General features: G+C 40.9%; 2 protein-coding genes across 2 annotated transcripts in view; one reads left to right on the top strand and one right to left on the bottom strand.

The window, feature by feature from the left end:
- rbm28 (RNA binding motif protein 28) overlaps positions 1 to 7,726 on the top strand; it is a 14,322-nt gene extending 6,596 nt beyond the window's left edge. The window contains exons 16-20 of the mRNA XM_026176115.1: positions 47 to 121; positions 232 to 361; positions 581 to 719; positions 897 to 1,014; positions 7,274 to 7,726. Of these exons, the coding sequence (XP_026031900.1) occupies positions 47 to 121; positions 232 to 361; positions 581 to 719; positions 897 to 1,014; positions 7,274 to 7,408 (597 nt within the window). The 3' untranslated portion in view covers positions 7,409 to 7,726. The remainder of the gene's footprint in view (positions 1 to 46; positions 122 to 231; positions 362 to 580; positions 720 to 896; positions 1,015 to 7,273) is intronic.
- A 2,197-nt stretch (positions 7,727 to 9,923) lies between these two features.
- Positions 9,924 to 12,001, bottom strand: lepa (leptin a). The gene is made up of 2 exons (XM_026177092.1): positions 10,408 to 12,001; positions 9,924 to 10,315 (listed from the first exon to the last, which is right to left on the bottom strand). Exons 1-2 carry the CDS (start codon positions 10,555 to 10,557, stop codon positions 9,980 to 9,982), a joined length of 486 nt encoding a protein of 161 aa, XP_026032877.1. The 5' UTR covers positions 10,558 to 12,001; the 3' UTR covers positions 9,924 to 9,979.
- Between the last annotated feature and the right edge of the window lie 13,717 nt (positions 12,002 to 25,718).

Raw genomic sequence — 25,718 nt, 5'->3', positions numbered from 1 at the left:
AGTCTCAGATTAGTCAGGCATAAGTGTTTTTTGTGTCATTTTGCAGAGACCCATTGTTGAGTTCTCCCTGGAGGATTTAAGAAAACTCAAAATAAAAGAAATGCGGCAACAGAAAAGCAAGGTACGTTTGTACTGATCTGCGTGTTAGTTGCAGCTTAAAGTATCTTTGGAAATTCTAAAAACAAGAAGAGAGCTTTTTAATAGGAAGTAAGCGTGTGTTTATTTTTGCAGGAGTTTTTAAAATATCAGGCTAACAAAGGAGGAGTGAAACCCAAGTCCCAAACAGCCGGAGATGGAAAAGGACCAGGGAAAGGTGGGAATAAAGCACAATCCTCACTGAAGAAAACGGCAGAGGAAAAAAGTAAGAAAAGATTATTTTTGTTATCATTTAGTATATTTGATCACTGGATATGACGGTTTATTAGAGGGGCGTGTCACGAGTATCACAGCTTTTGGTGCGTGATTGAAAACAGCTGCTCTGATACATAAATGTGCTTTCTTATATTTAATACTGTCAAGTTTACTTTTTATTTTTTTCTTCTTTAAATACTCCATCTGTGCATTTTTCTATATTTATCAGGTGTCCCTGAAGGCCAGAAACAAGACCAACACTTTTCAGGCTTCCAGACCACACCTGAGGTTGAACACGTAGATTTGCAGAATGGGAAGAAACGAAAGAAAGTGCTGCCTTTGCCTTCCCATCAGGGACCAAAGATCAGGTGTTGTTTTTTACTACTTTAAGTAGTTGCCTGTCTTTTCCTCACCGGTCACTTTGTACTTCTGAAAACAAAGGCTATAACACAAATATTTTAGGTGTATGTGCCCAATTTCACAAATTAAAAACTAGAAGGACATACTGACCGTCACTCCACAATGGGAACTTTCATCCTTTGCAGATCGCGTGACAAGAGAAAGCAGCAGAAAGCCCCCCCGCCTAAGAAAGCCAAGCCTGGATCAACCAGGAAGGAGCGACCGAAGCGACAGATTGAGAAGCCCACACAGCCCAGAAACCAGGTTTGCAAATTTGGTGTTACATTTGTTTATTTGTAATCTTGAGTAATAGTCACAAAACATTGTAGAGTAAATAGCACCTACGGATTGATGGCAGAATACTTAAAGTAGTCATTCTTAATTTTAAAACACCAAAGCCGTAGGTATTTAGGCCATTTTACTGCACTTTTTACACTTAAAAAGTTCTTAAACCTGAAGAAATTTGAAGGTAGAGAAGACGCTTAACTCAAAATGTGTTTCTTGCAGTGTATTTAGTAGAGCTGATGCGAGTGAAAATTTGTAAACAAAAAAAAGAAATTCTACAGTTTAAGGACAGTGGGGACATTATAGCAATGTGTCCGAAAGCCACATGACGTCACGTGTATACGACACAAACAACACAACAAAGGAATGTTGTCGAGGGGATGATATACTTGCTGCTCCGTCTATGCCCTTTTGTCAGACTCGGGCTAATGGTGTTGGTTTTGTGTAGGTCTTTCTCTTGTTGCTGGGTTTGAAAAATTACAGTTTTGATGTTTGTGAAGGAGTCGCTCTAATTAGTCATCAAGTAGTGGTGCAACGGATCACAGTTGATCCGTAATTCGAACCGATCCCACTCCAAGGTTCTGCGTGCGTGAGTATGTGTATGGTGCGCGTGGTGGGTCTGTCAAGAGATAGTTATGGCCAGCGCTAGCGGTCCAAGCTAAAGCTATTACAAAAGCTATTGGGGTGTTTAGCTGCAGACTGGAGGCCGTATTCCTTTGTGCAAAACAAGGGGTGATGAATGTGCTTGAGCCACGCTATGATATCCCGTTGCGCGTCCACTTTAGTGGCAAGATCGTTCCAAGCCAAAGTTATGGCTGAACTGTCCCAGGCATCTTCTGTTGCCCTAACTACTACAAATGGATGGACCTCCAGGGCAACGGAAAGCTACGTGACAGCTCATTATATCACAGCGGAGTGCGAGATAATGAGCGGTATGTATTATTGTAGGGTCTACCTTACAATATAAAGCGCCTTGAGGCAATTGTTTTTGTGATTTGGCGCTTTATAAATAAAATTGAATTGAATTGAGTGGTAGATACAAAGCCCTATACTGCCATATAGTGAACCATAATTTTTTTTTAATAATTGCGTGGAATGAGTCTTGAGTTGAATGTTTTTAATAGGCAAAAAATACTTCAGTGAGTAAATAAGCAAATGTTAAATTTTTGTCTTTTTTCTTTTTTTGCTGATCCGAAAATTGATCCGATCCGTGACGTAAAACCGTGATCCGAACCGTGAGATTTTTGATCCGTTGCACCACTATCATCAAGTGATGCCATTGACTGGCCAATCGGTGGCATGTGGTCTGTTGAGGTCAGATTTTCAGATGGACTCAGCTTTGAACACAAGCGAGCAGGTACCAAAAAAGTACCTGGCACCAGGTACTGCTACCATAAAAACAGAGTTGAACAGAATGGAGTAGGTACTAGTGGAAAAGGGCTAATGGAGAGTGGAAAGAGGTGTATGAAGTTGCAATGCTCAGTGCATTATGGGAAGCACCCCAACAGCCTTGGCTGGTTGGACTGTAAGGGAGGATTCAGGGTCACCTGATTCTGCCCTAACTATATGCTTTATCAAAAAGGAAAGTTTTAAGCCTAATTTAAGAGTAGAGAGCGCGTCTGTCTCCTGAATCCAAACCGGGAGCTGCTTTCCATTTTACTTTGAAATACTCTTGGAACCTCCAGTAAGCAAAGTGCCCTATTGAGATGGTGCAGCACTATAAGGTCCTTATTATTCAAGACCTTGTATGTGAGAAGAAGGACTTTAAATGTGATTGATTCAGTGAATTTAACAGAGAGCCAATGAAGAGAAGCCAGTATGGGAGAAGTACAGTGGGGCAAAAAAGTATTTAGTCAGCCACCGATTGTGCAAGTTCCCCCACCTAAAATGATGACAGAGGTCAGTAATTTGCACCAGAGGTACACTTCAACTGTGAGAGACAGAATGTGAAAAAAAAATCCATGAATCCACATGGTAGGATTTGTAAAGAATTTATTCGTAAATCAGGGTGGAAAATAAGTATTTGGTCAATAACAAAAAATACAACTCAATACTTTGTAACATAACCTTTGTTGGCAATAACAGAGATCAAACGTTTACTATAGGTCTTTACCAGGTTTGCACACACAGTAGCTGGTATTTTGGCCCATTCCTCCATGCAGATCTTCTCGAGAGCAGTGATGTTTTGGGGCTGTCGCCGAGCAACACGGACTTTCAACTCCCGCCACAGATTTTCTATGGGGTTGAGGTCTGGAGACTGGCTAGGCCACTCCAGGACTTTCAAATGCTTCTTACGGAGCCACTCCTTTGTTGCCCGGGCGGTGTGTTTTGGATCATTGTCATGTTGGAAGACCCAGCCTCGTTTCATCTTCAAAGTTCTCACAGATGGAAGGAGGTTTTGGCTCAAAATCTCACAATACATGGCCCCATTCATTCTGTCCTTAACACGGATCAGTCGTCCTGTCCCCTTGGCAGAAAAACAGCCCCATAGCATGATGTTTCCACCCCCATGCTTCACAGTAGGTATGGTGTTCTTGGGATGCAACTCAGTATTCTTCTTCCTCCAAACACGACGAGTTGAGTTTATACCAAAAAGTTCTACTTTGGTTTCATCTGACCACATGACATTCTCCCAATCCTCTGCTGTATCATCCATGTGCTCTCTGGCAAACTTCAGACGGGCCTGGACATAGGGCTGCTCAATTAATCGAATTTTAATCACGATTACGATCTGGGCTTTCAACGATCATTAAAAATGACTGAGCCGATTATTAGCCCCTCCCTTATTTATCCGCGACACCTTAAAGGCCGGTCCGTGAAAATATTGTCGGGCATAAACCGGTCCGTGGCGCAAAAAAGGTTGGAGACCGCTGATTAAGAGGACCCGAGGGAAGCTCGGAAAGCTAAGCAGAAGTTATTTGGAGAGGAGAGTGACTGCCGCTGGTTGAAAAGAGAGTTTTAAAAAAAAAAAACTTCAGTGGTGTTGCACACTATTTTATATTATTTTTTAAAGTCATTGTTAACCCTTTAAAGCCGGTCAAAGCAGCATGCTCCGTTTTGCATAACTATTTTTAAATCCCTGTAGAACCTGAACCATGTAAGCTAGCGCAATAATTTTTTTTGCATATGAAACTTACATCTTATGCCATCAGCTTGTCCTCGGTCACGGTTTCCTTCCACATAAAGCTTTGCAAAAATTGCATAAAAAGCGCTTGCAGGAACAAAAACATAATATTCCAGAAACACGCTTTGCCGATCCGATCAGCTGTTCGTAAGACTTCCCACAGTGAAACAGACGTCAGCGCGAACGATCGCATGTCCGCCATTTCCTGCCCGAAACCGGAAGTGACGTCATTTTCGCGGAAAATGTAGTTTTTTACTTGTAGGCCTTAAAAACCTATACTGGTCATGTTTGACTTTTCTGAATAGTTTCTGGGATGCTTGCACTGCTGGAAATAGTTTATTTTGATGCGCCTGCTGTTTTCTTTGCAAATTTGCATCATAGGATTGTTTTTTCGTTTTTCCTGCAGTATATAAAAATTGGTGTATCTCCAAAATAAAACTATGAAGACACTCAAAATAAATTTCCTGTTGTTGTAAACTATTTTTTGCAACTTTTTTGTATTTAAAGTTTTGAGGGATAAACCTCTTAAATTTCTCCAAGTAGAAATATATGTAAAAAAAACAAAAACGATTTTCAATTTTTTTGTAGTTTATTGCACTTTTTTGCAATTAATGTAGTTACTATGGACTATGCATACATATTATTAAAATATGGGCTATAACAGTTGTATAGCAACTTGACATGCTCCCACAAATGGCACTACAACATGTAAAAAAATTATATAAGCTCTGGCGGACTTGGTTCTATAGTAGGTCTTAAAGGGTTAAATAAATATCGTCAAATAATCGAGATCTCAATTTTAGTGAAAATAATCGTGATTATCATTTTTGCCATAATCGAGCAGCCCTACCTGGACATGCACTGGCTTCAGCAGCGGAACACGTCTGGCACTGGGGGATTTGATTCCCTGCCGTTGTAGTGTGTTACTGATGGTGACCTTTGTTACTTTGGTCCCAGCTCTCTGCAGGTCATTCACCAGGTCCCCCCGTGTGGTTCTGGGATCTTTGCTCACCGTTCTCATGATCATTTTGACCCCACGGGATGAGATCTTGCGTGGAGCCCCAGATCGAGGGAGATTATCAGTGGTCTTGTATGTCTTCCATTTTCTGATGATTGCTCCCACAGTTGATTTTTTCACACCAAGCTGCTTGCCTATTGTAGATTCACTCTTCCCAGTCTGGTGCAGGTCTACAATACTTTTCCTGGTGTCCTTCGAAAGCTCTTTGGTCTTGGCCATGGTGGAGTTTGGAGTCTGACTGTTTGAGGCTGTGGACAGGTGTCTTTTATACAGATGATGAGTTCAAACAGGTGCCATTCATACAGGTAACGAGTGGGGGACAGAAAAGCTTCTTACAGAAGACGTTACAGGTCTGTGAGAGCCAGAGATTTTCCTTGTTTGAGGTGACCAAATACTTATTTTCCACCCTAATTTATGAATAAATTCTTTACAAATCCTACCATGTGAATTCATGGATTTTTTTTTCACATTCTGTCTCTCACAGTTGAAGTGTACCTCTGGTGCAAATTACTGACCTCTGTCATCATTTTAAGTGGGGGAACTTGCACAATCGGTGGCTGACTAAATACTTTTTTGCCCCACTGTATGCTCTCTTTTTCTTGTTCCTGTCCAAATGCAGCATTGATCGACTGAAGGCATATCTGGGACATTTTTAGGACATTCTGATAAGGAATTACAGTAGTCCTGCCACGTTTTTCATTTCACTCTGAGACAGGATGTTTCTAATTTTAGAGATATTGCACAAAAATTGCAATAAACCTGAAATGCACTACATAAATGTTATAAATTGATTTGCATGTCATTGTGTGCAACTCGCATTAACTCAGCCAGATTACAATGAGTCAGTCAATTACATTCTCCTCATCTCAACTATGTGTACAAAGCAACTGGTAACGCACATAATGTCTAGAAATCTTGCAGTGCACACAACATCCCCTTGCTCAACATCCCCTTGCTCATGTACTGGTCCGTCTTACGTTTTTCAGTGATATAAAATGATTCAGAGAAGTCTTGGGAGTGAGTGCTGTGGCCAGATGTCAGTCTAATAGAAAATGTGTGGAGGGAATTTTAAGTTTCGATTTGAAAAGCGGCAGCCAGGAAATCTGAAGGGTTTAGAGAGTTTCTGTAAAGAGGTGTGGGCTAAGATGCCTCCAAAAATGTGTAGAAACTTAGAGACCAACAAGAAATGTCTTATGGCTTTCATTACGAACAAGGATTTCTCTACCAAGTACTTATTCATGTTTTGCTTGGAGATCTAATACTTGATTCACTTGATTCATAGTCTTTTTTTGGTGGATTTTTGGTTGATATTCTGTCTCTCTCTCTCTCTACATTACTGCAAATTGTGCAAACACATGAATGTCAGGGAGCTAATATCACTGTCAGTTAAAAGAAAGATTAAAACATCAAAATTTAAAATGATGTAAGTGACAAAGTGTTAACGATCGGTATTTGCAAGAAATCAAACTTTTCCTCTACCTTCGTCTTTGTGTTGGTTAATGTTGATAGAAGCTTACTGTTTCATGTATTCATTTTTGTCAGTACAGTCTCTGATAACAGCTTGCATTGCAGTATTTTTATATTTATTTTTATATAATATTATTTTGGAAAATTACAGAAAAGGTCCTGACAGCTGAATACCCAGTTTTCTGTGATTATAAAGCAGCAAGATTCTGTTCATTTGTACAGTGTATGTGTAAAATAAATTTCTGTTGTACATAATTGAAAAAAACAAACAAATTTTCTTTGGTGTATATGAATGGCTGTGGTGGAGGTCTTAATCAGTAGGATAATAATACAGTTAAAGATCCAAAAATTTATGTCCTCCTTCACATTTTCTAAAGACGTCTAGTGGGGCAGATTGGAGTCTTTGCTTGGCTGATTACGGCCCCGTGTTATGTTTGATATCCCTGACTTGGAGTAGTCACACTATATAAGTGTTACTAACTGTTAGTTAGTACACTGCAGTTACATTACTCATGCGGTCTGTCAGCAGTACTCCTAAACTGTTTTTTTTTTTGTTGTTTATAAAATAATAAGCTGCTTGTTTTATTGTCCTGTAACACCACATGACATGTTGTTTTGTGTCTTTTCAGAAGGTTAAAACGGATAAGAAGCATTTCAAGCAAAAGCACGGAGACCGCTTTGAGAGCCTGGTGGAGCAGTACAAGAAGAAACTGATGGGCAACAGTGGCGCCAGCATCAAAAGAAGTAAATGGTTCGATAGTTAACTGTGCGTTTTTGTGTACATGTGAGAATGTGTGTGTGTCTGTGTGTGTGTGTATGTCAGGTTAAGTTCCGAAAAACAGGAACTCTATATTTGGCATTCTGTGTGAGGTTTGAGAGTACAACAGATTTTCCTAGAAGTTGGTTTTGTGTCAAACTGAAAGTAAACTGTACAGCTTGATGCCCACATGCCGAACCTCATTCATTCTGTCTGTTTGTTTACTCTTTTAACCAGCGAAGTAAACCTATGTAAGGATACATTTTTGTACATGTACCTGGATTTTAAGGAGAAAATAAAGCGTTGTATTTTGTTGCGACTCACATTTGTCTTGTTGAAAGATTTATTAGTGTCTTACGATGGTTTTCCTTACGCTCGCTTTTCTCGTGTTAGTTTTTATCAGCAGTTAATCATAAGCCGATAGCTCTGGGAAAACACTTCCCACTCATGTCCCCTGACTGTACAAGTGTAGCAAGAGATGAACACCCACGATGAAATTATACATTAACCTGCTGTACGTGCCTTTTTCACTTCATCCTGATTATTCTGATTTCATCTTAAATCCACTAGACAAAAGTGGGAGAACTTCACACAACACCAAAAATCAGTTTGTTAAAAAATGTATTGATATTTTATTGCAACAAAAATAGTGCCAGCTGCACAGCAAAATAACGTGTCATCCGTGGATATAAATAGACATTTTTGGAAGATGTGATATTGCACTGAAGTAAAGTTTCTCCTCCCCAATTCTTCCAGCTCTCATGCAAACATCATGCGGCTTTCTTGGCAAGTTTCAGGATGGTTGTCAGGAATTTCCAAGGATGACATATCCTCCAGTTTTAATGCTACACTGCTGAGTCAGCTTGATGACTGGCTTAATGGGAAACACATTCTTCACTCAGAGCTCTTTGTTGACACAACAGCAGTGTCATAGTACAAACCTTGTAAACAGCTGATTTACTTTTGTGTCATTTAAAATTTCTCCTGAAACATTTGTGTTGCTGTGGTAAAAAAACCCATTATTTTACAAAATACATATCTTCTAATTACCATATATAAATAAATACACAGTGTATATAAATAAGTGCCTGTTCAATAATAATTTCAGTTCAAAACATTATCAAGTTTTCAACGTGGACAACTCAGAATGTTAAGTCAGGCATCGCTGATGGAGACTTTACAAATGTTGTCCAACAATCAGGGCGATAGAATAGAATAGAATTAGAATAGAATTCAACTTTATTGTCATTGCACATGCACAGGTACAGGGCAACGAAATGCAGTTTGCATCCATCCAGAAGTGCTTTAGTGATATAGATATATTACAATATATATTAGCAATAATATAGATATGTGAGTATATTACAGAAATGGGTCTATTATGGTATGTTATAATGTACACGGTATGAAGTATGTTGTGAATATTCTATAACTATAAGTATGTACAGGCTGTAGTGAGTACAAGCTATGTACAGGATATGAACAGGATATAAATATGAAAAACTATACAGAATATGAAATGAAATAAATAACTTTACAGAATCTGGGATATACAGCTATACAGAAATGGGAACTATGCAAGTTGTAAACAGTTGTAGGATTAAAGATTATCGAATGTACAGAATGATCATTTACACAGAGCTATACAGTAGTGCAGTTAAGATAAGTGAGGGTGTAGATAGTTTCTACAGAGGCTATATAAAGTGCTAGTGGTTGTGAGTGGTGGTTCAGTCCATGTTATTATTGTGTTTGAGGGTACAGTTGTCCATTGTGGGTGTGTGTATGTTCAGTCCATGAGTTTAACGTGGGTCAGATGTCAGGAGGCAGCGTTCAGGAGTCTGACAGCTGTGGGGAAGAAGCTGTTCCGGTACCTGGTGGTCTTAGTCCGGAGGCTCCTGTGGCGCCTCCCAGAGGGCAGGAGGGTGAAGAGTCCATGTGATGGGTGACTGGGGTCTTTGATGATTTTCCCAGCCCTTTTCAGACACCGCTTCCTGTAGATGTCTTTTATGGCAGGAAGTGGTGCTCCGGCGATGCGCTGGGCAGTTTTCACGACCCTCTGCAACGCCTTCCGGTCCGAGGCAGAGCAGTTCCCGTACCAGACTGTTATACAGTTGGTCAGGATGCTCTCGATGGTGCAGCGATAGAAGTTCACCAGGATGTCTGAGGACAGGTGGTTCTTCCTCAGAGTCCTCAAGAAGAAGAGGCACTGGTGAGCCTTCTTGACCAGCTTGGAGCAGTTGGTCGTCCAGGTGAGATCCTCAGAGATATGGACTCCCAGGAACTTGAAGCTGCTCACACGCTCCACAGCCGTCCCCTTAATGTGGATGGGTGGATGTGGGTCAGCATTCCTCCTGTAGTCCACGATGAGCTCCTTGGTCTTCTCGGTGTTAAGCAGCAGGTTGTTTCTGTCGCACCACTCAGCCAGACGATCCACCTCCTCCCTGTAGGCGGCCTCATCGTTGTCACTGATGAGGCCAATCACCGTGGTGTCATCTGCAAACTTAATGATGGTGTTGGAACCATCAGCAGGTCTGCAGTCGTGGGTGAAGAGGGAAATACTGGTCCTGATGTACATCCTTCAGCAAGTCTCCAGCTGATCCAGGTTCTTCAGCAGCCGATTTAGAAACTCCTTTACTCTCATGAGCGCCTCGATGCCCACGGTGTGAATGAATTCTTTGTGGCTCTGTAGCTCTTGCAGTGGCCCTGGTACTTCAGGCTTTGGTCGCTGTTGGCTGCAGTGCCTCTGCCTCCACGGATCAATGTAGCCTGTCAGTGAAGAGATGTCGTACTTGATCTGGGAGACCCCGTTAAAGGTGTCCGAGATCAGGCTGTTGTAACCATTCAAGACCGTCACTATGGAGGAAGTTCCATCCAAATCATCAGTAGGTGGGTTGAGAGTCCAGTTAACTGGGACCTTTAATTGGGAGGCGAACGCATTAGGGTTAATAACACATCGACTCTTTCAAACACTAAAAATTCTGTCTTTGTACACAGAACTATAGCTACCTGTATGTCTTTGTCCAGCCTAACCAGCAGCTGTTCAGCCATCCACTTCACTTTTGATTTCATTGTCACTACTTCCACTGGCAAAGGAGCTGCTGTGCCCATGCTTAAAGCTTGAAACAGAGAAAACAGGAGCACCAGACCGTAGTCCATAGCGTTGTGTATTTCCACTGTTGTAAAGAACAAAGAAAGAAGATGGTGTTCCTAGGAGATGAATGGAAAATTAAACGATTAGAGATAAAGAATCCTTTTCTTTCTTTCAATTTCACTATATCATCTCACTAAAAACAAAACTGGATGAGTTCCTATCTATATCTAATCACATTACAGATGTTTGTACACATGCTTCCTGCCAGTAATTTACTCAGCCACTTTGGTGCAAATATTTGTGATAGAGACACCTGTGAATTTCTGTCTGTATAACAGGTACAAAGATCACTGATTTTGGCTCCCACAATTAGTCTCTCCAGTTTTCCAAAATGTTACCAAAATTCCCTGAGAACAGTAAAAGAAAGTACAAGTTTCCTTTACACAACTTCAAACTTTAACTTCAGTTAAAACACATGTAACTAATAAGCAAGAATTTCTCTATAAAAACTTTTGTCGCTGACATCCTTCACTACACATTTTAAATTGAATATAATCAGAAAGCTGCACTCATGAATGGAGAAACCACAAGTCTGATAGTTGACACAGACTTAGAAACAAAGACATTCGCCCCTGTGAGATTAAGGTGAATGAGCCGTGCAAAGAGGAGCAGAGAGTTGACCTTACCTCGGTTTGGTGTCTGCGAGTATGCCACTGTCAGGCTCCATCAGGACATCTTATATTGCAGAGCTGTTGACTCATCTCTTACTCACCTCTCTCTCCGACCCCCCATTCCCCCTGCATCCGCCCCCTCAGTTACCTCTCCTTATCATGCCCCCAAATCTGCTGGTGGTACTGCATCAGACAGGGAGAAGTTGATGATGACACATTCATCATTTAGAGAAAAGTCTATGAGTTGCTTTGAGTGATAATGAAGTAATTTTATTACTTTCTTACCTCTTGGAGACATTCGTCATTTTTTTGTTGAACATGTGTATATCCTTACATATATGCAGACTTTAAGGTATCGCAGCGCCCAAGGTGCAAAGAAACTTTTTACTGCTTGACTCACTGCATATGTCATATCCTGCACTGACACAGTGTAATTTTATGACATTGCATCATATGAGAAATTCCACTTTTGAATTTACCAATAAGCAAGAATATAACTGAAAATAATAAAATCACACGTTTTAAATGGAAAAGTGAGGCAACAGAGTGGATTTTCCTTGTGAACTTGTTTGATAACTTCAGAAATGACTTAGAATGTAACCAGATCACTGTGTGATTAAGCAGTAAGATCCAAAATAATAAATAAAACCAAACACTGCAACTTGAATAAGCTGTTCAATGCACCTTGGTTCATGTTTATGTGAACATTATAATCTTTAAAGCCACTAAAGCAGTGTGGCGATCGCAGAATATTCGAGGTAGCAATTATGCTGGAATGTATTTAGTGTGACTGACAGTCTGTAGCAGCTTTCAGCAATTACACTTTCATCCATCAAATTACAATTCAGATCTTCAACGCACACCTCCGGCAGAGCTTCAACAGCATTCCGAGGGAGTCTGGGGACATTGAGTCCGAATGGACCATGTTCAGCGCCTCCATTGCCGAAGCTGCTGCATTGAGCTGCGGCCGCAAGGTGGTTGGTGCCTGCCGCGGTGGTAATCCCCGAACCAAATGGTGGACACCAGAGGTGAAGGGAGCCACCAGGCTGAAGAAGGAGTCCTATCGGGCTTGGTTAGCCTGTGGGACTCCGGAGGCAGCCGACAGGTATCGACAGGCCAAGCGGAATGCGGCTCGGGCAGTGGCTGAAGCAAAAACTCGGGTGTGGGAGGAGTTCGGAGAGGCCATGGAAAAAGACTTTCGGACTGCCTCGAAGAGATTCTGGCAAACCGTCAGGCGTCTCAGGAGGGGAAAGCGGTGCTCTACCTGCACTGTGTATAGTGCTGGCGGAGCGCTACTGACGTCGACTGAGAAAATTGTCAGGCGGTGGAAGGAATACTTCGAGGACCTCCTTAATCCCACTGACACGTCTTCCGAGGAGGAAGCAGAGTCTGGGGATGAGGGGAATGACCCTCCAATTTCCGGGGGCGAGGTCACTGAGGCAGTTAAACAACTCCTTGGTGGCAGAGCCCCTGGTGTTGATGAGGTCCGCCCCGAGTTCCTGAAGGCTCTGGACGTTGTAGGGCTGTCCTGGTTGACACGCCTCTGCAATGTTGCGTGGAGATCAGGGGCAGTACCTGTGGACTGGCAGACCGGGGTGGTGGTCCTCATCTTTAAGAAGGGGGACCGGAGGGTGTGTTCCAACTACAGGGGGATCACACTCCTCAGCCTCCCTGGGAAAGTCTATGCCAGGGTGCTGGAAAGGAGAGTTCGTCCGCTAGTCGAACCTCGGATACAGGAGGAACAATGCGGTTTTCGTCCTGGTCGCGGAACACTGGACCAGCTCTTTATCCTCTCCAGGATACTTGAGGGTGCATGGGAGTTTGCCCAACCAGTCTACATGTGTTTTGTGGACTTGGAGAAGGCATTCGACCGTGTCCCTCGGGGTGTCCTGTGGGAGGTGTTGCGGGAGTATGGGGCGTCTGGCCCATTGCTACGGGCCATTCGATCCCTATACAACCGTTGCAAGAGCTTGGTTCGCATTGCCGGCAATAAGTCGGACTCGTTCCCGGTGGGTGATGGGCTCCGCCAGGCTGCCCTTTGTCTCCGGTTCTGTTCATAATTTTTATGGACAGGATTTCTAGGCGCAGCCAAGTGGCGGAGGGCTTTCGCTTTGGTGGCCTCAGAATCTCATCTCTGATTTTTGCAGATGATGTGGTTCTGTTGGCTTCATCGGATGAGGGCCTCCAGCTTGCACTGGAACGGTTCGCAGCCGAGTGTGAAGTGGGAATGAGGATCAGCACCTCCAAATCTGAGGCCATGGTTCTCAGCCGGAAAAGGGTGGAGTGCCCACTCCGGGTCGGCGATGAGTTCCTGCCCCAAGTGGAGGAGTTCAAGTATCTCGGGGTCTTGTTCGCGAGTGATGGGAGAAGGGAGCCGAAGATCGACAGACGGATTGGGGCTGCAGTAATGCAGACGCTGCACTGGTCCGTCGTGGTGAAGAGGGAGCTGAGTGTAAAAGCGAAGCTCTCAATTTACCGGTCGATCTACGTCCCTACCCTCACCTATGGCCACGAGCTGTGGGTAGTGACCGAAAGAACGAGATCGCGGATACAAGCGGCAGAAATGAGCTTCCTCCGAAGGGTGGCTGGCCTCTCCCTTAGAGATAGGGTGGGAAGTTTGGCCATCCGGGAGGGGCTCAGAGTAGAGCCGCTGCTGCTCCACATCGAAAGGAGCCAGCTGAGGTGGTTCGGGCATCTGACAAGGATGCCCCCTGGGCGCCTCCTGGGTGAGGTGTTCCAGGCATGTCCCACCGGGAGGAGGCCCCGGGGCAGACCCAGGACACGCTGGAGAGATTATATCTCTCGGCTGGCCTGGGAACGCCTTGGTATTCCCCCGGATAAGCTGGAGGAGGTGGCTGGGGAGAGGGAGGTCTGGGCCTCTTTGCTTAGGCTGCTGCCCCCGCGACCCGGCCCCGGATAAAGCGGATGAAGATGGATGGATGGATGGAAATTACAATTTACAGTTACATTATTTTTGGTGCCAGATTTCCACAAAAGTTTCTGTTTAATGTGAAATATACGAGTTCATGTGGGCGGCAACTTAATTATCAGCATCTCCTTTTCTCAGCACTTTAGATGTCGCGCTCAAACACAGTTATGTCCATGTTTCTCAAAGTCAGTGCTCTTCTTGGAAAAATGTTTTAAAGGCCCCTTTCCCCTAAAAAGAGTTATTTTTAGAAACAGATGTTAAGGAGGGGAGATGGTGTGCAGAGCATGTTTCGTTTCTCTGAAACAAAAATGAAAAGAGAAAAAGGGTCAGAGAGTCCAAGAACCATCGTGTGTTTGATCCATAGGGAAAAACACAGGGGCATGATGGTAATTGTGCTTTTCTCTAAAGGTAACTTACAGTAAAACCATCTTATGCTCATGAGGTCTCATAAAGAGATTAAAATCAATGCCAAATTTGGGGTCAAATAAACAGATACGTAAAAGAATGTGAAAATTGATGGAAAAAAGGGGGGGGGGGGGGGGAAAGGACGTATTTCTGGGAAAGACAACAAATGTGTGACATTGTCCTGCTTTTTCAACGGGAACAGCGTATTATGAAAGACTAGAAGGAATGATATGAACTATCTAACTGCCGAGTGGTAACAGTTACCGAGCAGGTTTCTGCTTGGTAAGTAAAAAAAAAGTTTCTCTAACATCTGTTGTGAATTAAAGCTTTTAAATTATGAGTTTTGTCTGCCAGTATGTGAACTCTCTGTATACAGGAAACAAAATTAATTGCAAGTTTGGAAACAAATGCGTCTGTCGCACTGTTATCTTTATATCAATCTTGTTACTCAGAGTGGTTATGGTTTTTCTCAATTGCAAACAAATTCTCCTAAAAAGGATGACTCAAAGAAATTGTTTATTTAGTCCACAGTTTGTGCATTTATTATTTCCAAATAGCAAAGATGCATATTTGAGCTTTTGTGACTGTATTAACCCCCCCCCCCCCCCCCCCCCCCAAAAAAAATAAAATAAATGAAAAATAGATGCAGTTGTGTGTCTGTCGTCGGGACAAGAGTTGCCTCCTGAGCTATGACAGAGGGACGCCGCAGGCCTTCATTAATAATTCATGATGCCTCTGTATCGCATCACTTATGGGAGAATATGAGTCACAGTCTTCAGAGAAAGTGAGCGCCCGCCTTTTACACATGTACACGTGTAGTAATACTGCAGGTAGCATATACATTTAAGGTTAGGGAAAGCAAAACTACTGACCTGTCCTAGTAGCTCTGCCTCAGCACAGTGTCAAATTACTTTTCCAGATGCTAGATGAAAACCAGGAATTCCTCTCAGCAGGAAATTGCCTGGATGACTCATAGGAATGACGGGAATTCAAATTCATTGATCCTCCATGTGCTGCCATTCAGAACAATGGGCTGTTTTTACCCCCAAGTGTTTGAGGGATGCTCAGACCATCAAACTTGTTTGAAAAGATCTGAATCAGCATTTATTTTGTTGTGTAACTTCAGAGCATTACAGATTTCTGCAGAAAAAGAGGCAAAGCGAGCAAGATCTTCAAGAGAATAACAAGTTTGGGAAGGATAGCACCAAGTGCTGTTTTACACTACTTCCAGCACTGCAAATAAAATTAGAAGTGACCTATTGTAAAGTGAATTCAGGCAGACTATAAGTGGTGACAGGTTATGCAATGCCCAAAAAGATTTTAGGGTTTGTCGGTAACTGATGCTCTTTCCCATCAGCCTATTATCAAGAGGCTTTATATTTTTGTGCTTGTTAAATAAAACATGTGTAGTGTAGTGTGTGCAGTGTTAAGGTTTCAGTCAAGTTACTGCAACCGAGTTTTACTCCTGTTTTGTCCTGTTTTCTGTAGAGTACAAATGTATTTATCATTACACACTCAAAGTTGAATTAATCTAGTTGCTTTGTGATCTGATTGTTTACTCAAATCTATTTCTAAAGGAAAATCTAAAGGAATGCTAAATGTGTCACATTATTTTGTAGCATCCTCTTGTGCCATGGGATACTTTGCTACAAATAATTCATGCTCATATACAGGTCTAAAAGTCTTACACCTACAATCAGGCTGTGCTGCACACCACAGACACACACACTAAGGTCTTAGTTAATAAGTTTGTATAAAAACATGAAACTCTGATTACTGATGTTTTGAGTACTCACACATTGATCCAGACTACAGTGTTGTTCGATTCACAATTAAAACCACATGTTGTGGTATTGCTCAAGCCTTCCTGTCCAAAGAGAAAAAAAGCAGTTGCTTGAACCTCTCTACTGGAAATGCAAGTTGATTAAAACTAAAATATACACAATCTAAGAAAAAAGGTTTATTTTGTTTCCATAGCTGCAACGCCTGCAATTATGGAATTACAAGTTTCTAGGCAACATGCTCCATCCAGCCATGTGTGTGTTCATCCACTGCCACATTATTGGCCTCATCTTAGACAACTTGTCTTACAGTGTGAATTTCACAACGGGCAAAAGTTAAAAGAACACACGTCCTCTTTTTATTTACAGTTCAAACTGTATAAACAAAAGGTAGAATAAAGTAGAATGTGGTGTTTACACTGCATGATCTTTGAGAGCTGATTATTCAGTAAATTTTAAGGATATTACTTGATTCAAAATCACTAAAAGTGAAACACTTGCCATTTATGTAATTTGTTTAATTTTTTATGAAGCTTATTTCTAACAAACATTTCAAAACAACAAATACTGACAAAAGTGCTGAACAGCTGTTAGAAAAACACGAGAAAGTTACAGATAACTATATTGTGGAGTCTGTCATTTCATTTTTTAACACTGAAATCATGTTAAGAATGGATCTCTTGTTGGCCAGTACTGGTAGGAAGTATCATGTGCATGTTTTTAATGACTTTATGTGATGTGGAGCTATACATCAAGAAGTGTCTATCATTTCAAATGTTTCTCTGATAGAGTGATTGGAACAGATGCTTCATTGTCACAAAAAACATTCATGAAGTTTGGTTCTTTAATGACTTTATTATGGGTTAACAGAAAAAAGTGATCACATCTGCTGGGTCAGAAATATACATACAGCAGTGCTAATATTTGGTTACATGTCCCTTAGCCATTTTCACTTCAATTAGGCGCTTTTGGTAGCCATCCACAAGCTTCTGGCAAGCTTCTTGCCTCTTGACAGAATTGGTGCAGTTCAGTTAAATTTGATGGCTTTCTGACATGGACTTGTTTCTTCAGCATTGTCCACATGTTTTCAATGGGGTTTAAGTCAGGACTTTGGGAAGGCCATTCTAAAACCTTTATTCTAGCCTGACTTAGCCATTCCTTTACCACTTTTGATGTGTGTTTGGGGTCATTGTCCTGTTGGAACACCCAACTGCGCCCAAGACCCAACCTGTGTGCTGATGACTTTAGGTTATGTTGAAGAATGTGAAGGTAATCCTCCTTCTTCATTATCCCATTTACTCTCTGTAAAGCACCAGTTCCATTGGCAGCAAAACAGCCCCACAGCATAATACTCCCACCACCATACTTGATTGTATGCATGGTGTTCTTGGGGTTAAAGGCCTCACCTTTTCTCCTCCAAACATATTGCTGGGCATTGTGGCCAAAAAGCTCGATTTTTGTTTCGTCTGACCACAGAACTTTCCTCCAGAAGGTTTTATCTTTGTCCATGTGATCAGCAGCAAACTTCAATCGAGCCTTAAGGTGCCGCTTTTGGAGCAAGGGCTTCCTTCTTGCACGGCAGCCTCTCAGTCCATGGAGATGCAAAACACGTTTGACTGTGGACAATGACACCTGTGTTCCAGCAGCTTCAAATTCTTGGCAGATCTGCTTTTTGGTGATTCTTGGTTGACTCTTCACCCTCCTGACCAATTTTCTCTCAGCAGCAGGTGATAGCTTGCGTTTTCTTCCTGATCTTGGCAGTGATGAAACAGTGCCATGCACTTTATACTTACAAACAATTGTTTGCACTGTTGCTCTTGGGACATGCAGCTGCTTTGAAATGGCCCCAAGTGACTTTCCTGACTTGTTCAAGTCAATAATTCGCTTTTTCAGATCCACGCTGAGCTCCTTTGACTTTCCCATTGTAGCATTTGTGGGCGTTTGTATCCAATGAGCCCTATTTAACTGGCCTAAGAGAAGTCACCAGCTGTCGTCACTCATAATCACTCACAAGCAGTTAAGAGGCCATGCTATGAAGCTCAGTTCACTGACAACTTTCTAAGTCACCAAAATTGCTAATTCATGTTGCCGTATGATTATTTTTGACCCAGAAAATGTGATCACCTTTTTCTGTTAACCCATAATAAAGTCATTAAAGAACCAAACTTCATGAATGTTTTTTGTGACAAAGAAGTATTTGTTTGAATCACTCTATCAGAGAAAAATCTGAGTTTTAGGAATAACGGGACGCTCGGTAGAGCCATTATATTATATTCTTTACAAGCGTATGTAAACTTTTGACCACAACTGTAAGTCCTAAAAATGAATGATTCAATGTTTGCTGAGTTAAAAAAAAATCAAAATCAACAAAGGCAAACAATACATTTTTGACACTTTTCTTTTACACATACATGGTTGAAAAGGAAAAACCTAAGCAGGGATTTGGGCGCAGTCTCATGTTGTTTAGGGTTCATTAAAAAATAAAGAAAGAAAAGAATCCTGCAATCGCTCTGAGAGTTTTTCTTGTGGATATTCCTGTTACAAAACTGTTCATCCATCGCCAGAATTTGGTCTTCTCCACAGACAAATGAGATACAGATGACCGCTATTCAGATGGTCACAACATGAGGATTCAAAACAAGGGAAAATGGTGTGTTCTTTTTAACATGACTTATCTACAGCTCAGACTTCAGTTTCTCAAGAAGCAGCTGCCAGATTTCTCCCGGAATATTAAAAACACAACCACATCACACAGTTGCCGTAGATTTGTTTGGCTGCACGTCTATGATGAGAATCTTCCTCTCCACCACATCTAGTGCTCTATTGGATCGCGATCTGGTAACTTTAGAGGCCATTTGGATGCAGTGAACTCACTGTCATGTTTAAGAAACCAGTCTGAGATGGTTTTAGCTTTGTGACATGGTGTGTCATGCTGCAGGAAACAAATGGACAGGGTCAGCAACAATACACAGGTAGGCTGTGACATTTAAATGATCCTCAAATGGTACTAAGGGCACAAAGTGTGGCAATAAAATATCCCCCCACACTGTTACACCTCCACCACCAACCTGAACTGATGATGCAAGGCAGGATGGATCCATCCTTTCAGTGTATTTACAACAAATTTGGGTCTTATTGTGTAGCAGCAGAACTAGAAACTCATCAGAACCTTTTTCTGTTGTTGAATTTTAATAACCTTGTGTGACAACCTTGTATCCTCACTTTCATTTTTTAGCTAAAGGAAGTGGCATCAGGTGTGGTCGTCTGCTGCTGTGACATATCTACTTCAAGGTTTGATGTATTATACTTTCCGAAATGTTCTTCTGCGGACTTTGGTTGTAGCAAGTGGCCATTTGACTTACTGCTGCCTTCCTATAAGCTCAAAGCAATCTAGTGAATTGTCCTTTTACTTCTGGCATCAACATTTATATATTCTATGTTCCATATATTGCACATTTTCCCTTAATCAGACCGTTCTCAGTAAAGAGATAGTTGTATAGGAAAATCCTAGTAGATCAACAGTTTCTGAAATACTCCAGCCCACCAGGTACCAACAACCATACCATGTCTTTTTGCCCCCATTCTGATGCTTGGCTTGACATCCTGGAGGTTTTCTTGACTGTGTCTGGATTAAAAAAAAATGCTTTGAATTCCTGCCAGGTGATTGGTTGATTAGATATTTTCAGTACAACTAGTTTAATAGGTGTTCCTAATGAAGTGGCAGATGGAAATGGAAATTTCTGGTTTCTGCCGCCGACATTAACAGATTGAGTTTAGCCAATTTTATTTTATTTTATTTATTTATTTATTTTTTTGCCTGTCCCTTTTGGTTCTTTAGCCGTCAGAATTGTTGTCTGAAGACCAACAAGGACACCCAATGGATTTATTTTGCCAAATGGATCATCGTGGCATTGCCGTATTGGTCCATTTGATCGACCTTTGTTTTTATTATTTATTTTATTTTATTTTCAGTTGTTATAGATGGGACAGACATGAGTGAGGGATAGGAAAGGGAGAAAGGAAGAGGAAGGAAAAGAAAAACAGAAGGGGAGAGGGACAGTGAGAAAGGGGGGAAAGAAAGAAGAAGAAGAAAAAAAAAATCTCCTGGATCACCTGTTGAGAGAGAAAGAATAGAAAACTACAAAAAAAAACCCCAAAGCAACATACTAAACACAACACCATCGCATTAATCTAGCTAAGTGTAAACAGCAGTAAATACTAAATATTCAATGTTGTTGTGCAGCACGCAGGACAGACAGCGCACAATGTGCTTTGAAGTAGCAGCCAAGAAAGGTGTAATTTAAGTCTACGAGCAGTGAACACCCGTGTGCATACCTGTGTGGATCAGCGCGCTTGTATTCAAATGGTTTCCACATGTAATGGTCTGCAAGAGGATGTAGAGAGCCATAGCCCCGTCCCCCAGGGCATGAAGCAGGCATCCAGAGGCCTCAGAGTGCGAGAGCCCAAGGAGGACCACCGGAGGGGCATCCGTGTCACCCTCATGGGAAGGGCTGAGGATCCCCAGACGAGGCAAAGCCAATTTTATTTTCAAATAATGAGGCCTGGTTTGATGCTGACCCTGAGAACGCTGCAGTAAAACTGTGTTCACCTTTTGTTGGTTCAAGTCTTTCAGAGATGTTTTAAGACATGTAAAAATACTACTACTTGGGACAAAAGTTCCATTATCTGTTCTGTAAAGTTCAGTTTATTTCTAAATGTCTCTTACTTCACAGAAATGTTTATTCTCATTGTTTTGGAGCTGGAATTTTCCAAACTGCATCTCATTTCACGGCATGTGTGCCTTAAACCCCATTTTCTCCAATCTTCTTGAAATGCTTCCATGCACTTATTTGGTAATTCTTTTGTGGACTTATCTACATTGACTGTAATTTCATCATATCGGGACATAAAACAAACAAGCAGTTGTGGCCAGAAGTTCAGATACAGTCACCAATAGCTTGAACGTCAAGGTAATTATGAGCTTTTAATGATTCATTGAACTGTTTTCCCCCCACAGTGGAACGGTTGCACTCCATACATCTTTAATAACTTAAATTTATTGTGGATTTTTCTCAACAAACTATCAAAAGTATACACACAGGCTTAAGTATATACATACACTCACTTAAATCTTTTAATATGTGGTGCTGAAGGTTCTGCAATGTCTGTCGACGTCTTGTTAACTTCTCATTAGTGATCATGACTGACCACAGCTGATAGTTTCTGTTTGCCAGCATAAAAAGGCTGCCTTTGACAGCATTCATTGAACTGACAACCACTTGGAACAATGGAAAACCTGATTAACTCAGTGAAAACTGCAGGTTTACTCTTGTTGGGAATGTCTGTTATTCTATATTCTGTCATTTCTAAACACGTGCAGATTCCATTACATTGTATCTAAGTTATTCAGATTGGTCACCTTCACCTGAGAGAAAATTTTTTAGGATGTTCAGGGGCAACTCAGGAACCACTAAGGCCAAAGACTGCCATAAACTGGAAACTGCTGGAACACATATGTCCCTGCCTACAGTGAAACCAGTTTTACATTGCCCTGGCCTTCTGGACAAAGGTTTTAGGGTTAGATGAGACAAAAATGGAGCTATTTGCCCACAATGACAGGAGGTATGTTTGAATTAAAGGTGAGTGTGATTTTTAATGGATAAAGCAGGCTAACATTAAGCTTCTGGAATGACCACCCCAAAGCTCCAACCCCAACCATATAGAAAATCTTTGGACTATGCTTAAAAGCCAGGAACCAACCTATTTAAATGTAAAACTCTATCAATTCTGACAAAAAGAGTGGTCAAATATCCAGATTGAATTATGCCATGAGCTTGTCAATGGCTGCCAAATGTGCGAGACTGAGGTGCAGCTAAGGTTACCTGTATTTATATCTTTAACCCTGTGTGAATTAGAGAAAATCCAAAATAAAGTTCTTGTGTTTTAAAAAGTTATTAAAAATGTATGATGCACAATCATTCCACCCTGGAACAACAACAATTCAAACAAATCATTAAAAACCCCCCAATTACAATGATGTGACGAGTGTATGGCAATTTCTTACCACATCTGTACCACTAAGAAAACCATGGTGGAAAAAAAAGTACATCATCACTTAATTTTCTAACCTGTTGTTGTGATATAAGAACGAGATGTTTAAAAGATTGATGCTACTGGTTTTGGTTTTTAAGAGAGTCTGTGAATAAATCAAACATTTTATAGAAATCAAACATTCTATCAAAGAAACTATAAAGCAAGATTTTTCAGCACACAAGGAATTGTTTGTGTTTCTTTACTTCACTAGAAGGAAAACTCCATCACTGTTCCACTGAACTAATAAAACATCTGGTTCAACACCTGTTTTTTAGTTGAGCCTTTATCCTGTTTTGCACCAAACAACAGACTGATTATTGGGGCAGAAATGAGTAATATATAGGAAGTGACAAATTTCAGCATAAGCGTTTTATTAACGTAGGAGGTTAAGGAGTATATTATTCACTTTCTACACTGACGCAAATTGTAGAATAAACAAAACAGTATTACGAGATACAGCAGTGTCTCACTTTCTGGTGAGTGTAAAGTGAGTGTAAAGCACAGTACAGTCCTACCAAACCAATGTTCGAGTACATAAATGTTACAAGTAGCTCACAGTGTAGTTATAGCTGTTGACTGATATAGTGGCTCGCTATTTTTATTAAAAGAAGTTACATTTAAAGGATTGCATTAACGAACACCTCTGTATGGCGTTTAGTAAGATTTCTAATCTAAATGCCTGAGCAATGCTGCCACCTTCTGGAGAAATTATAAAATGCAACAGACAAATTTAAAGCTGTAGTAACGCCTCTGTCCGGGACATAGAAAGCTTTTGTTCTCAATCACTCTAAATAATTTGGGAGTAAATTATATTTTAAAGTTTAATTTGGCAATTCCATTCATAGAAAAAGCAGTCCTACTGTGGTTTAATGAAGACCAATATGTGAACCACTAGATTCATGCTCAGCGTTTTTTATTTCTTTTACAATTAACACGGTTTAAATTATGCACCATAATTACTTTATTGCTAAATGACTACTTAAACATGCACTACAAGTGAAACATTGTTTTAACAGTTGTATACACTTACATTACAAACTGAGTAATTGTCAAATGAGACTTGTGTGCAAATTGTCTTTGATGTAAGGATCCCTTGCAGATGCTTTTTGGGGTAAGGGCTTCCTGGATAGACACATGACAGCAAGCCCAGACCGCAAAAAGACCTGAAAAGAACAACAGCGCTCAGCTGCAATCATGGTCACCGTCATACACAGTTGGTCCAGTATCTGAAACACACAGTTACAAATAAGTGGGACTGAATGCAAATTACTGATAAAACAAAACATACACAAAATCATTATTTGTTTAGAGTTTACGTTTTGTTCCTCCTTCAAGTCTTTCATTGAATCACAAATTTCTCAAAGAGATTATTAACTTTATACTTTATTGTACGGCTTCAATCAAGAATAGTGATGAGTACCAAATTGTTTTTCTGCCTTTGCTAATCTAGTTTGTATAAATAAACATTAACTAAAGCTTTAAATGAAATATGCAAGGGCATTAACCTTCAGTGTGAACTGAATTCCCTCTTGATGGTACATGTATATTTTCACATTTCTTTTTGCAGGACCGTAGATATGGAGAAAAACAAAAAAGGGACTATTAAAATATAGAGGACTATTTTATTTTATTTTATTTTTTTACAGTTCACAAGACTAAAAATCTCTTCTTAAAGTCATTGCTTAATATTATCAAATCAGCAGCAGGTTCCACACTCTGACGTCATGCAAATTTTTCCACTATAAGTGCTCATTATTCTGTTTCCTTTCTTTTGCATTTGCTTATAAACTGATTTTAATGTCCTTAAAATAGCAAGATGGAACAAGATGATATTGTTGTCGGTCTCTAGTAGACGCATAACACATGAAAAAAAATCAGTTTTGTGCTTTGAGTTGAGTTATTGGCTGATTTTGAGTTTGAAAAGCATAACGTCAAATATACAGAGATGTTAATGTACATAAAATGGAACTGGTGTAGATATACACTCTATGAGCATAGATTGTAAAGGACAATATTCCACACCCAAACATTTAAACATTGAAAATGTATCATATTGTCAAGCCTTTCAGCAAACATATGCTATTCCTTTTAAAATGTCCACCAGTGCATGAAAAGATATTTAGTTGCAAGACTTATGGAACACTCATTTCTGCACAACCTACTTGATCCCTTGTTGTGGTTTACATTCACCACACTTTACATTTACACAGAGCCAGTGGCTGGCAGTCTGTTGCATTATCAACTGGCAAAATGTCAATTAAGAGAGCATTTGAAATTAACACATTTTCCTGTGAAAAGAGTCAATTCAGTAAAACTAGTGCACATGTGAATAACACTGAAAAGTCCCAGAGCGCGTGAAAGCCATTCATGATTTTCTACGAGAAGTACAGGATGACGCACTGTTTGTGGATTCAAAAATGGAAGAAAAAAGAGAAAAAGATGAGAATATGGGTACATTTTTTAATGAAATGTGCATTAATTTATATTGAGGCACAAGGCCAGAGAAGAATCTGGATTTCAAGTGAAGTGACGTTAAAACGTGTACACACACTTGCTGCAGAAAACAAGCAGGCATAAAGGTGAAACGGTACATGATCACAAATATGTATATGTGTGACGCTAATAAACATTTTCAATAAGTTTCCCACTACACCTCAAAGCATTTGGCACAGGTGCCAATTTAGCAAATCTCCAGAGGAAAGAAAATATTACATATGATCATGTGTAGGGCCTGTGGGTTAAATATATTTATTACAATGATAACACACTTTCAACAATGAAAAGCAAAGTCATCTGGTGTGTATTTATGAGGCTCTATTGGAAGTGATGCTGCAGGCAGTGCGGACAGAAGAAGGTAGACCACACTGGATGAGCTTCACGTGAGCTGTCCATGGTTCTGAAAGCCTCACACCAGCCCTGCCGGTAAACGCCCTAACCTACCCCACCCCCACCTCTCCTCCACTCACGACATTGTGCATGTGTGCAAGTCAAATGTGTATGTGCGTGTGCCTGTCTTTCTAAAAGTGTGTGTGTCTGTTTAAGCAACCATCTTACTGCTGCATGCAACATCAATCTCTTGGGCTTTTTATTGTAGCAAGGGGGTTGCACTGTAAATTCATCCTGCCTACACACACGTCACCTGTCCAGAAGCCTATCCACTGAAAAATTACCCTCGTCTAATAATGTGTTGTCGATCTTTGAGAGGGAAACACACACACACACACACACACACACACACACACACACACACACACACACACACACACACACACACACACACACACAGAGAGAGAGAGAGAGAGAGAGCGAACCTACACTATGCATGCTTTAAACTTTCACTACAAATG

This window comes from Astatotilapia calliptera, chromosome 7 (assembly GCF_900246225.1).
Source record: "Astatotilapia calliptera chromosome 7, fAstCal1.2, whole genome shotgun sequence".
NCBI classification, from domain to species: Eukaryota; Metazoa; Chordata; class Actinopteri; order Cichliformes; family Cichlidae; genus Astatotilapia; species Astatotilapia calliptera.
The sequence above is the reverse complement of the archived record's forward strand: the minus strand, read 5'-3'. Positions and strand labels throughout refer to the sequence as shown.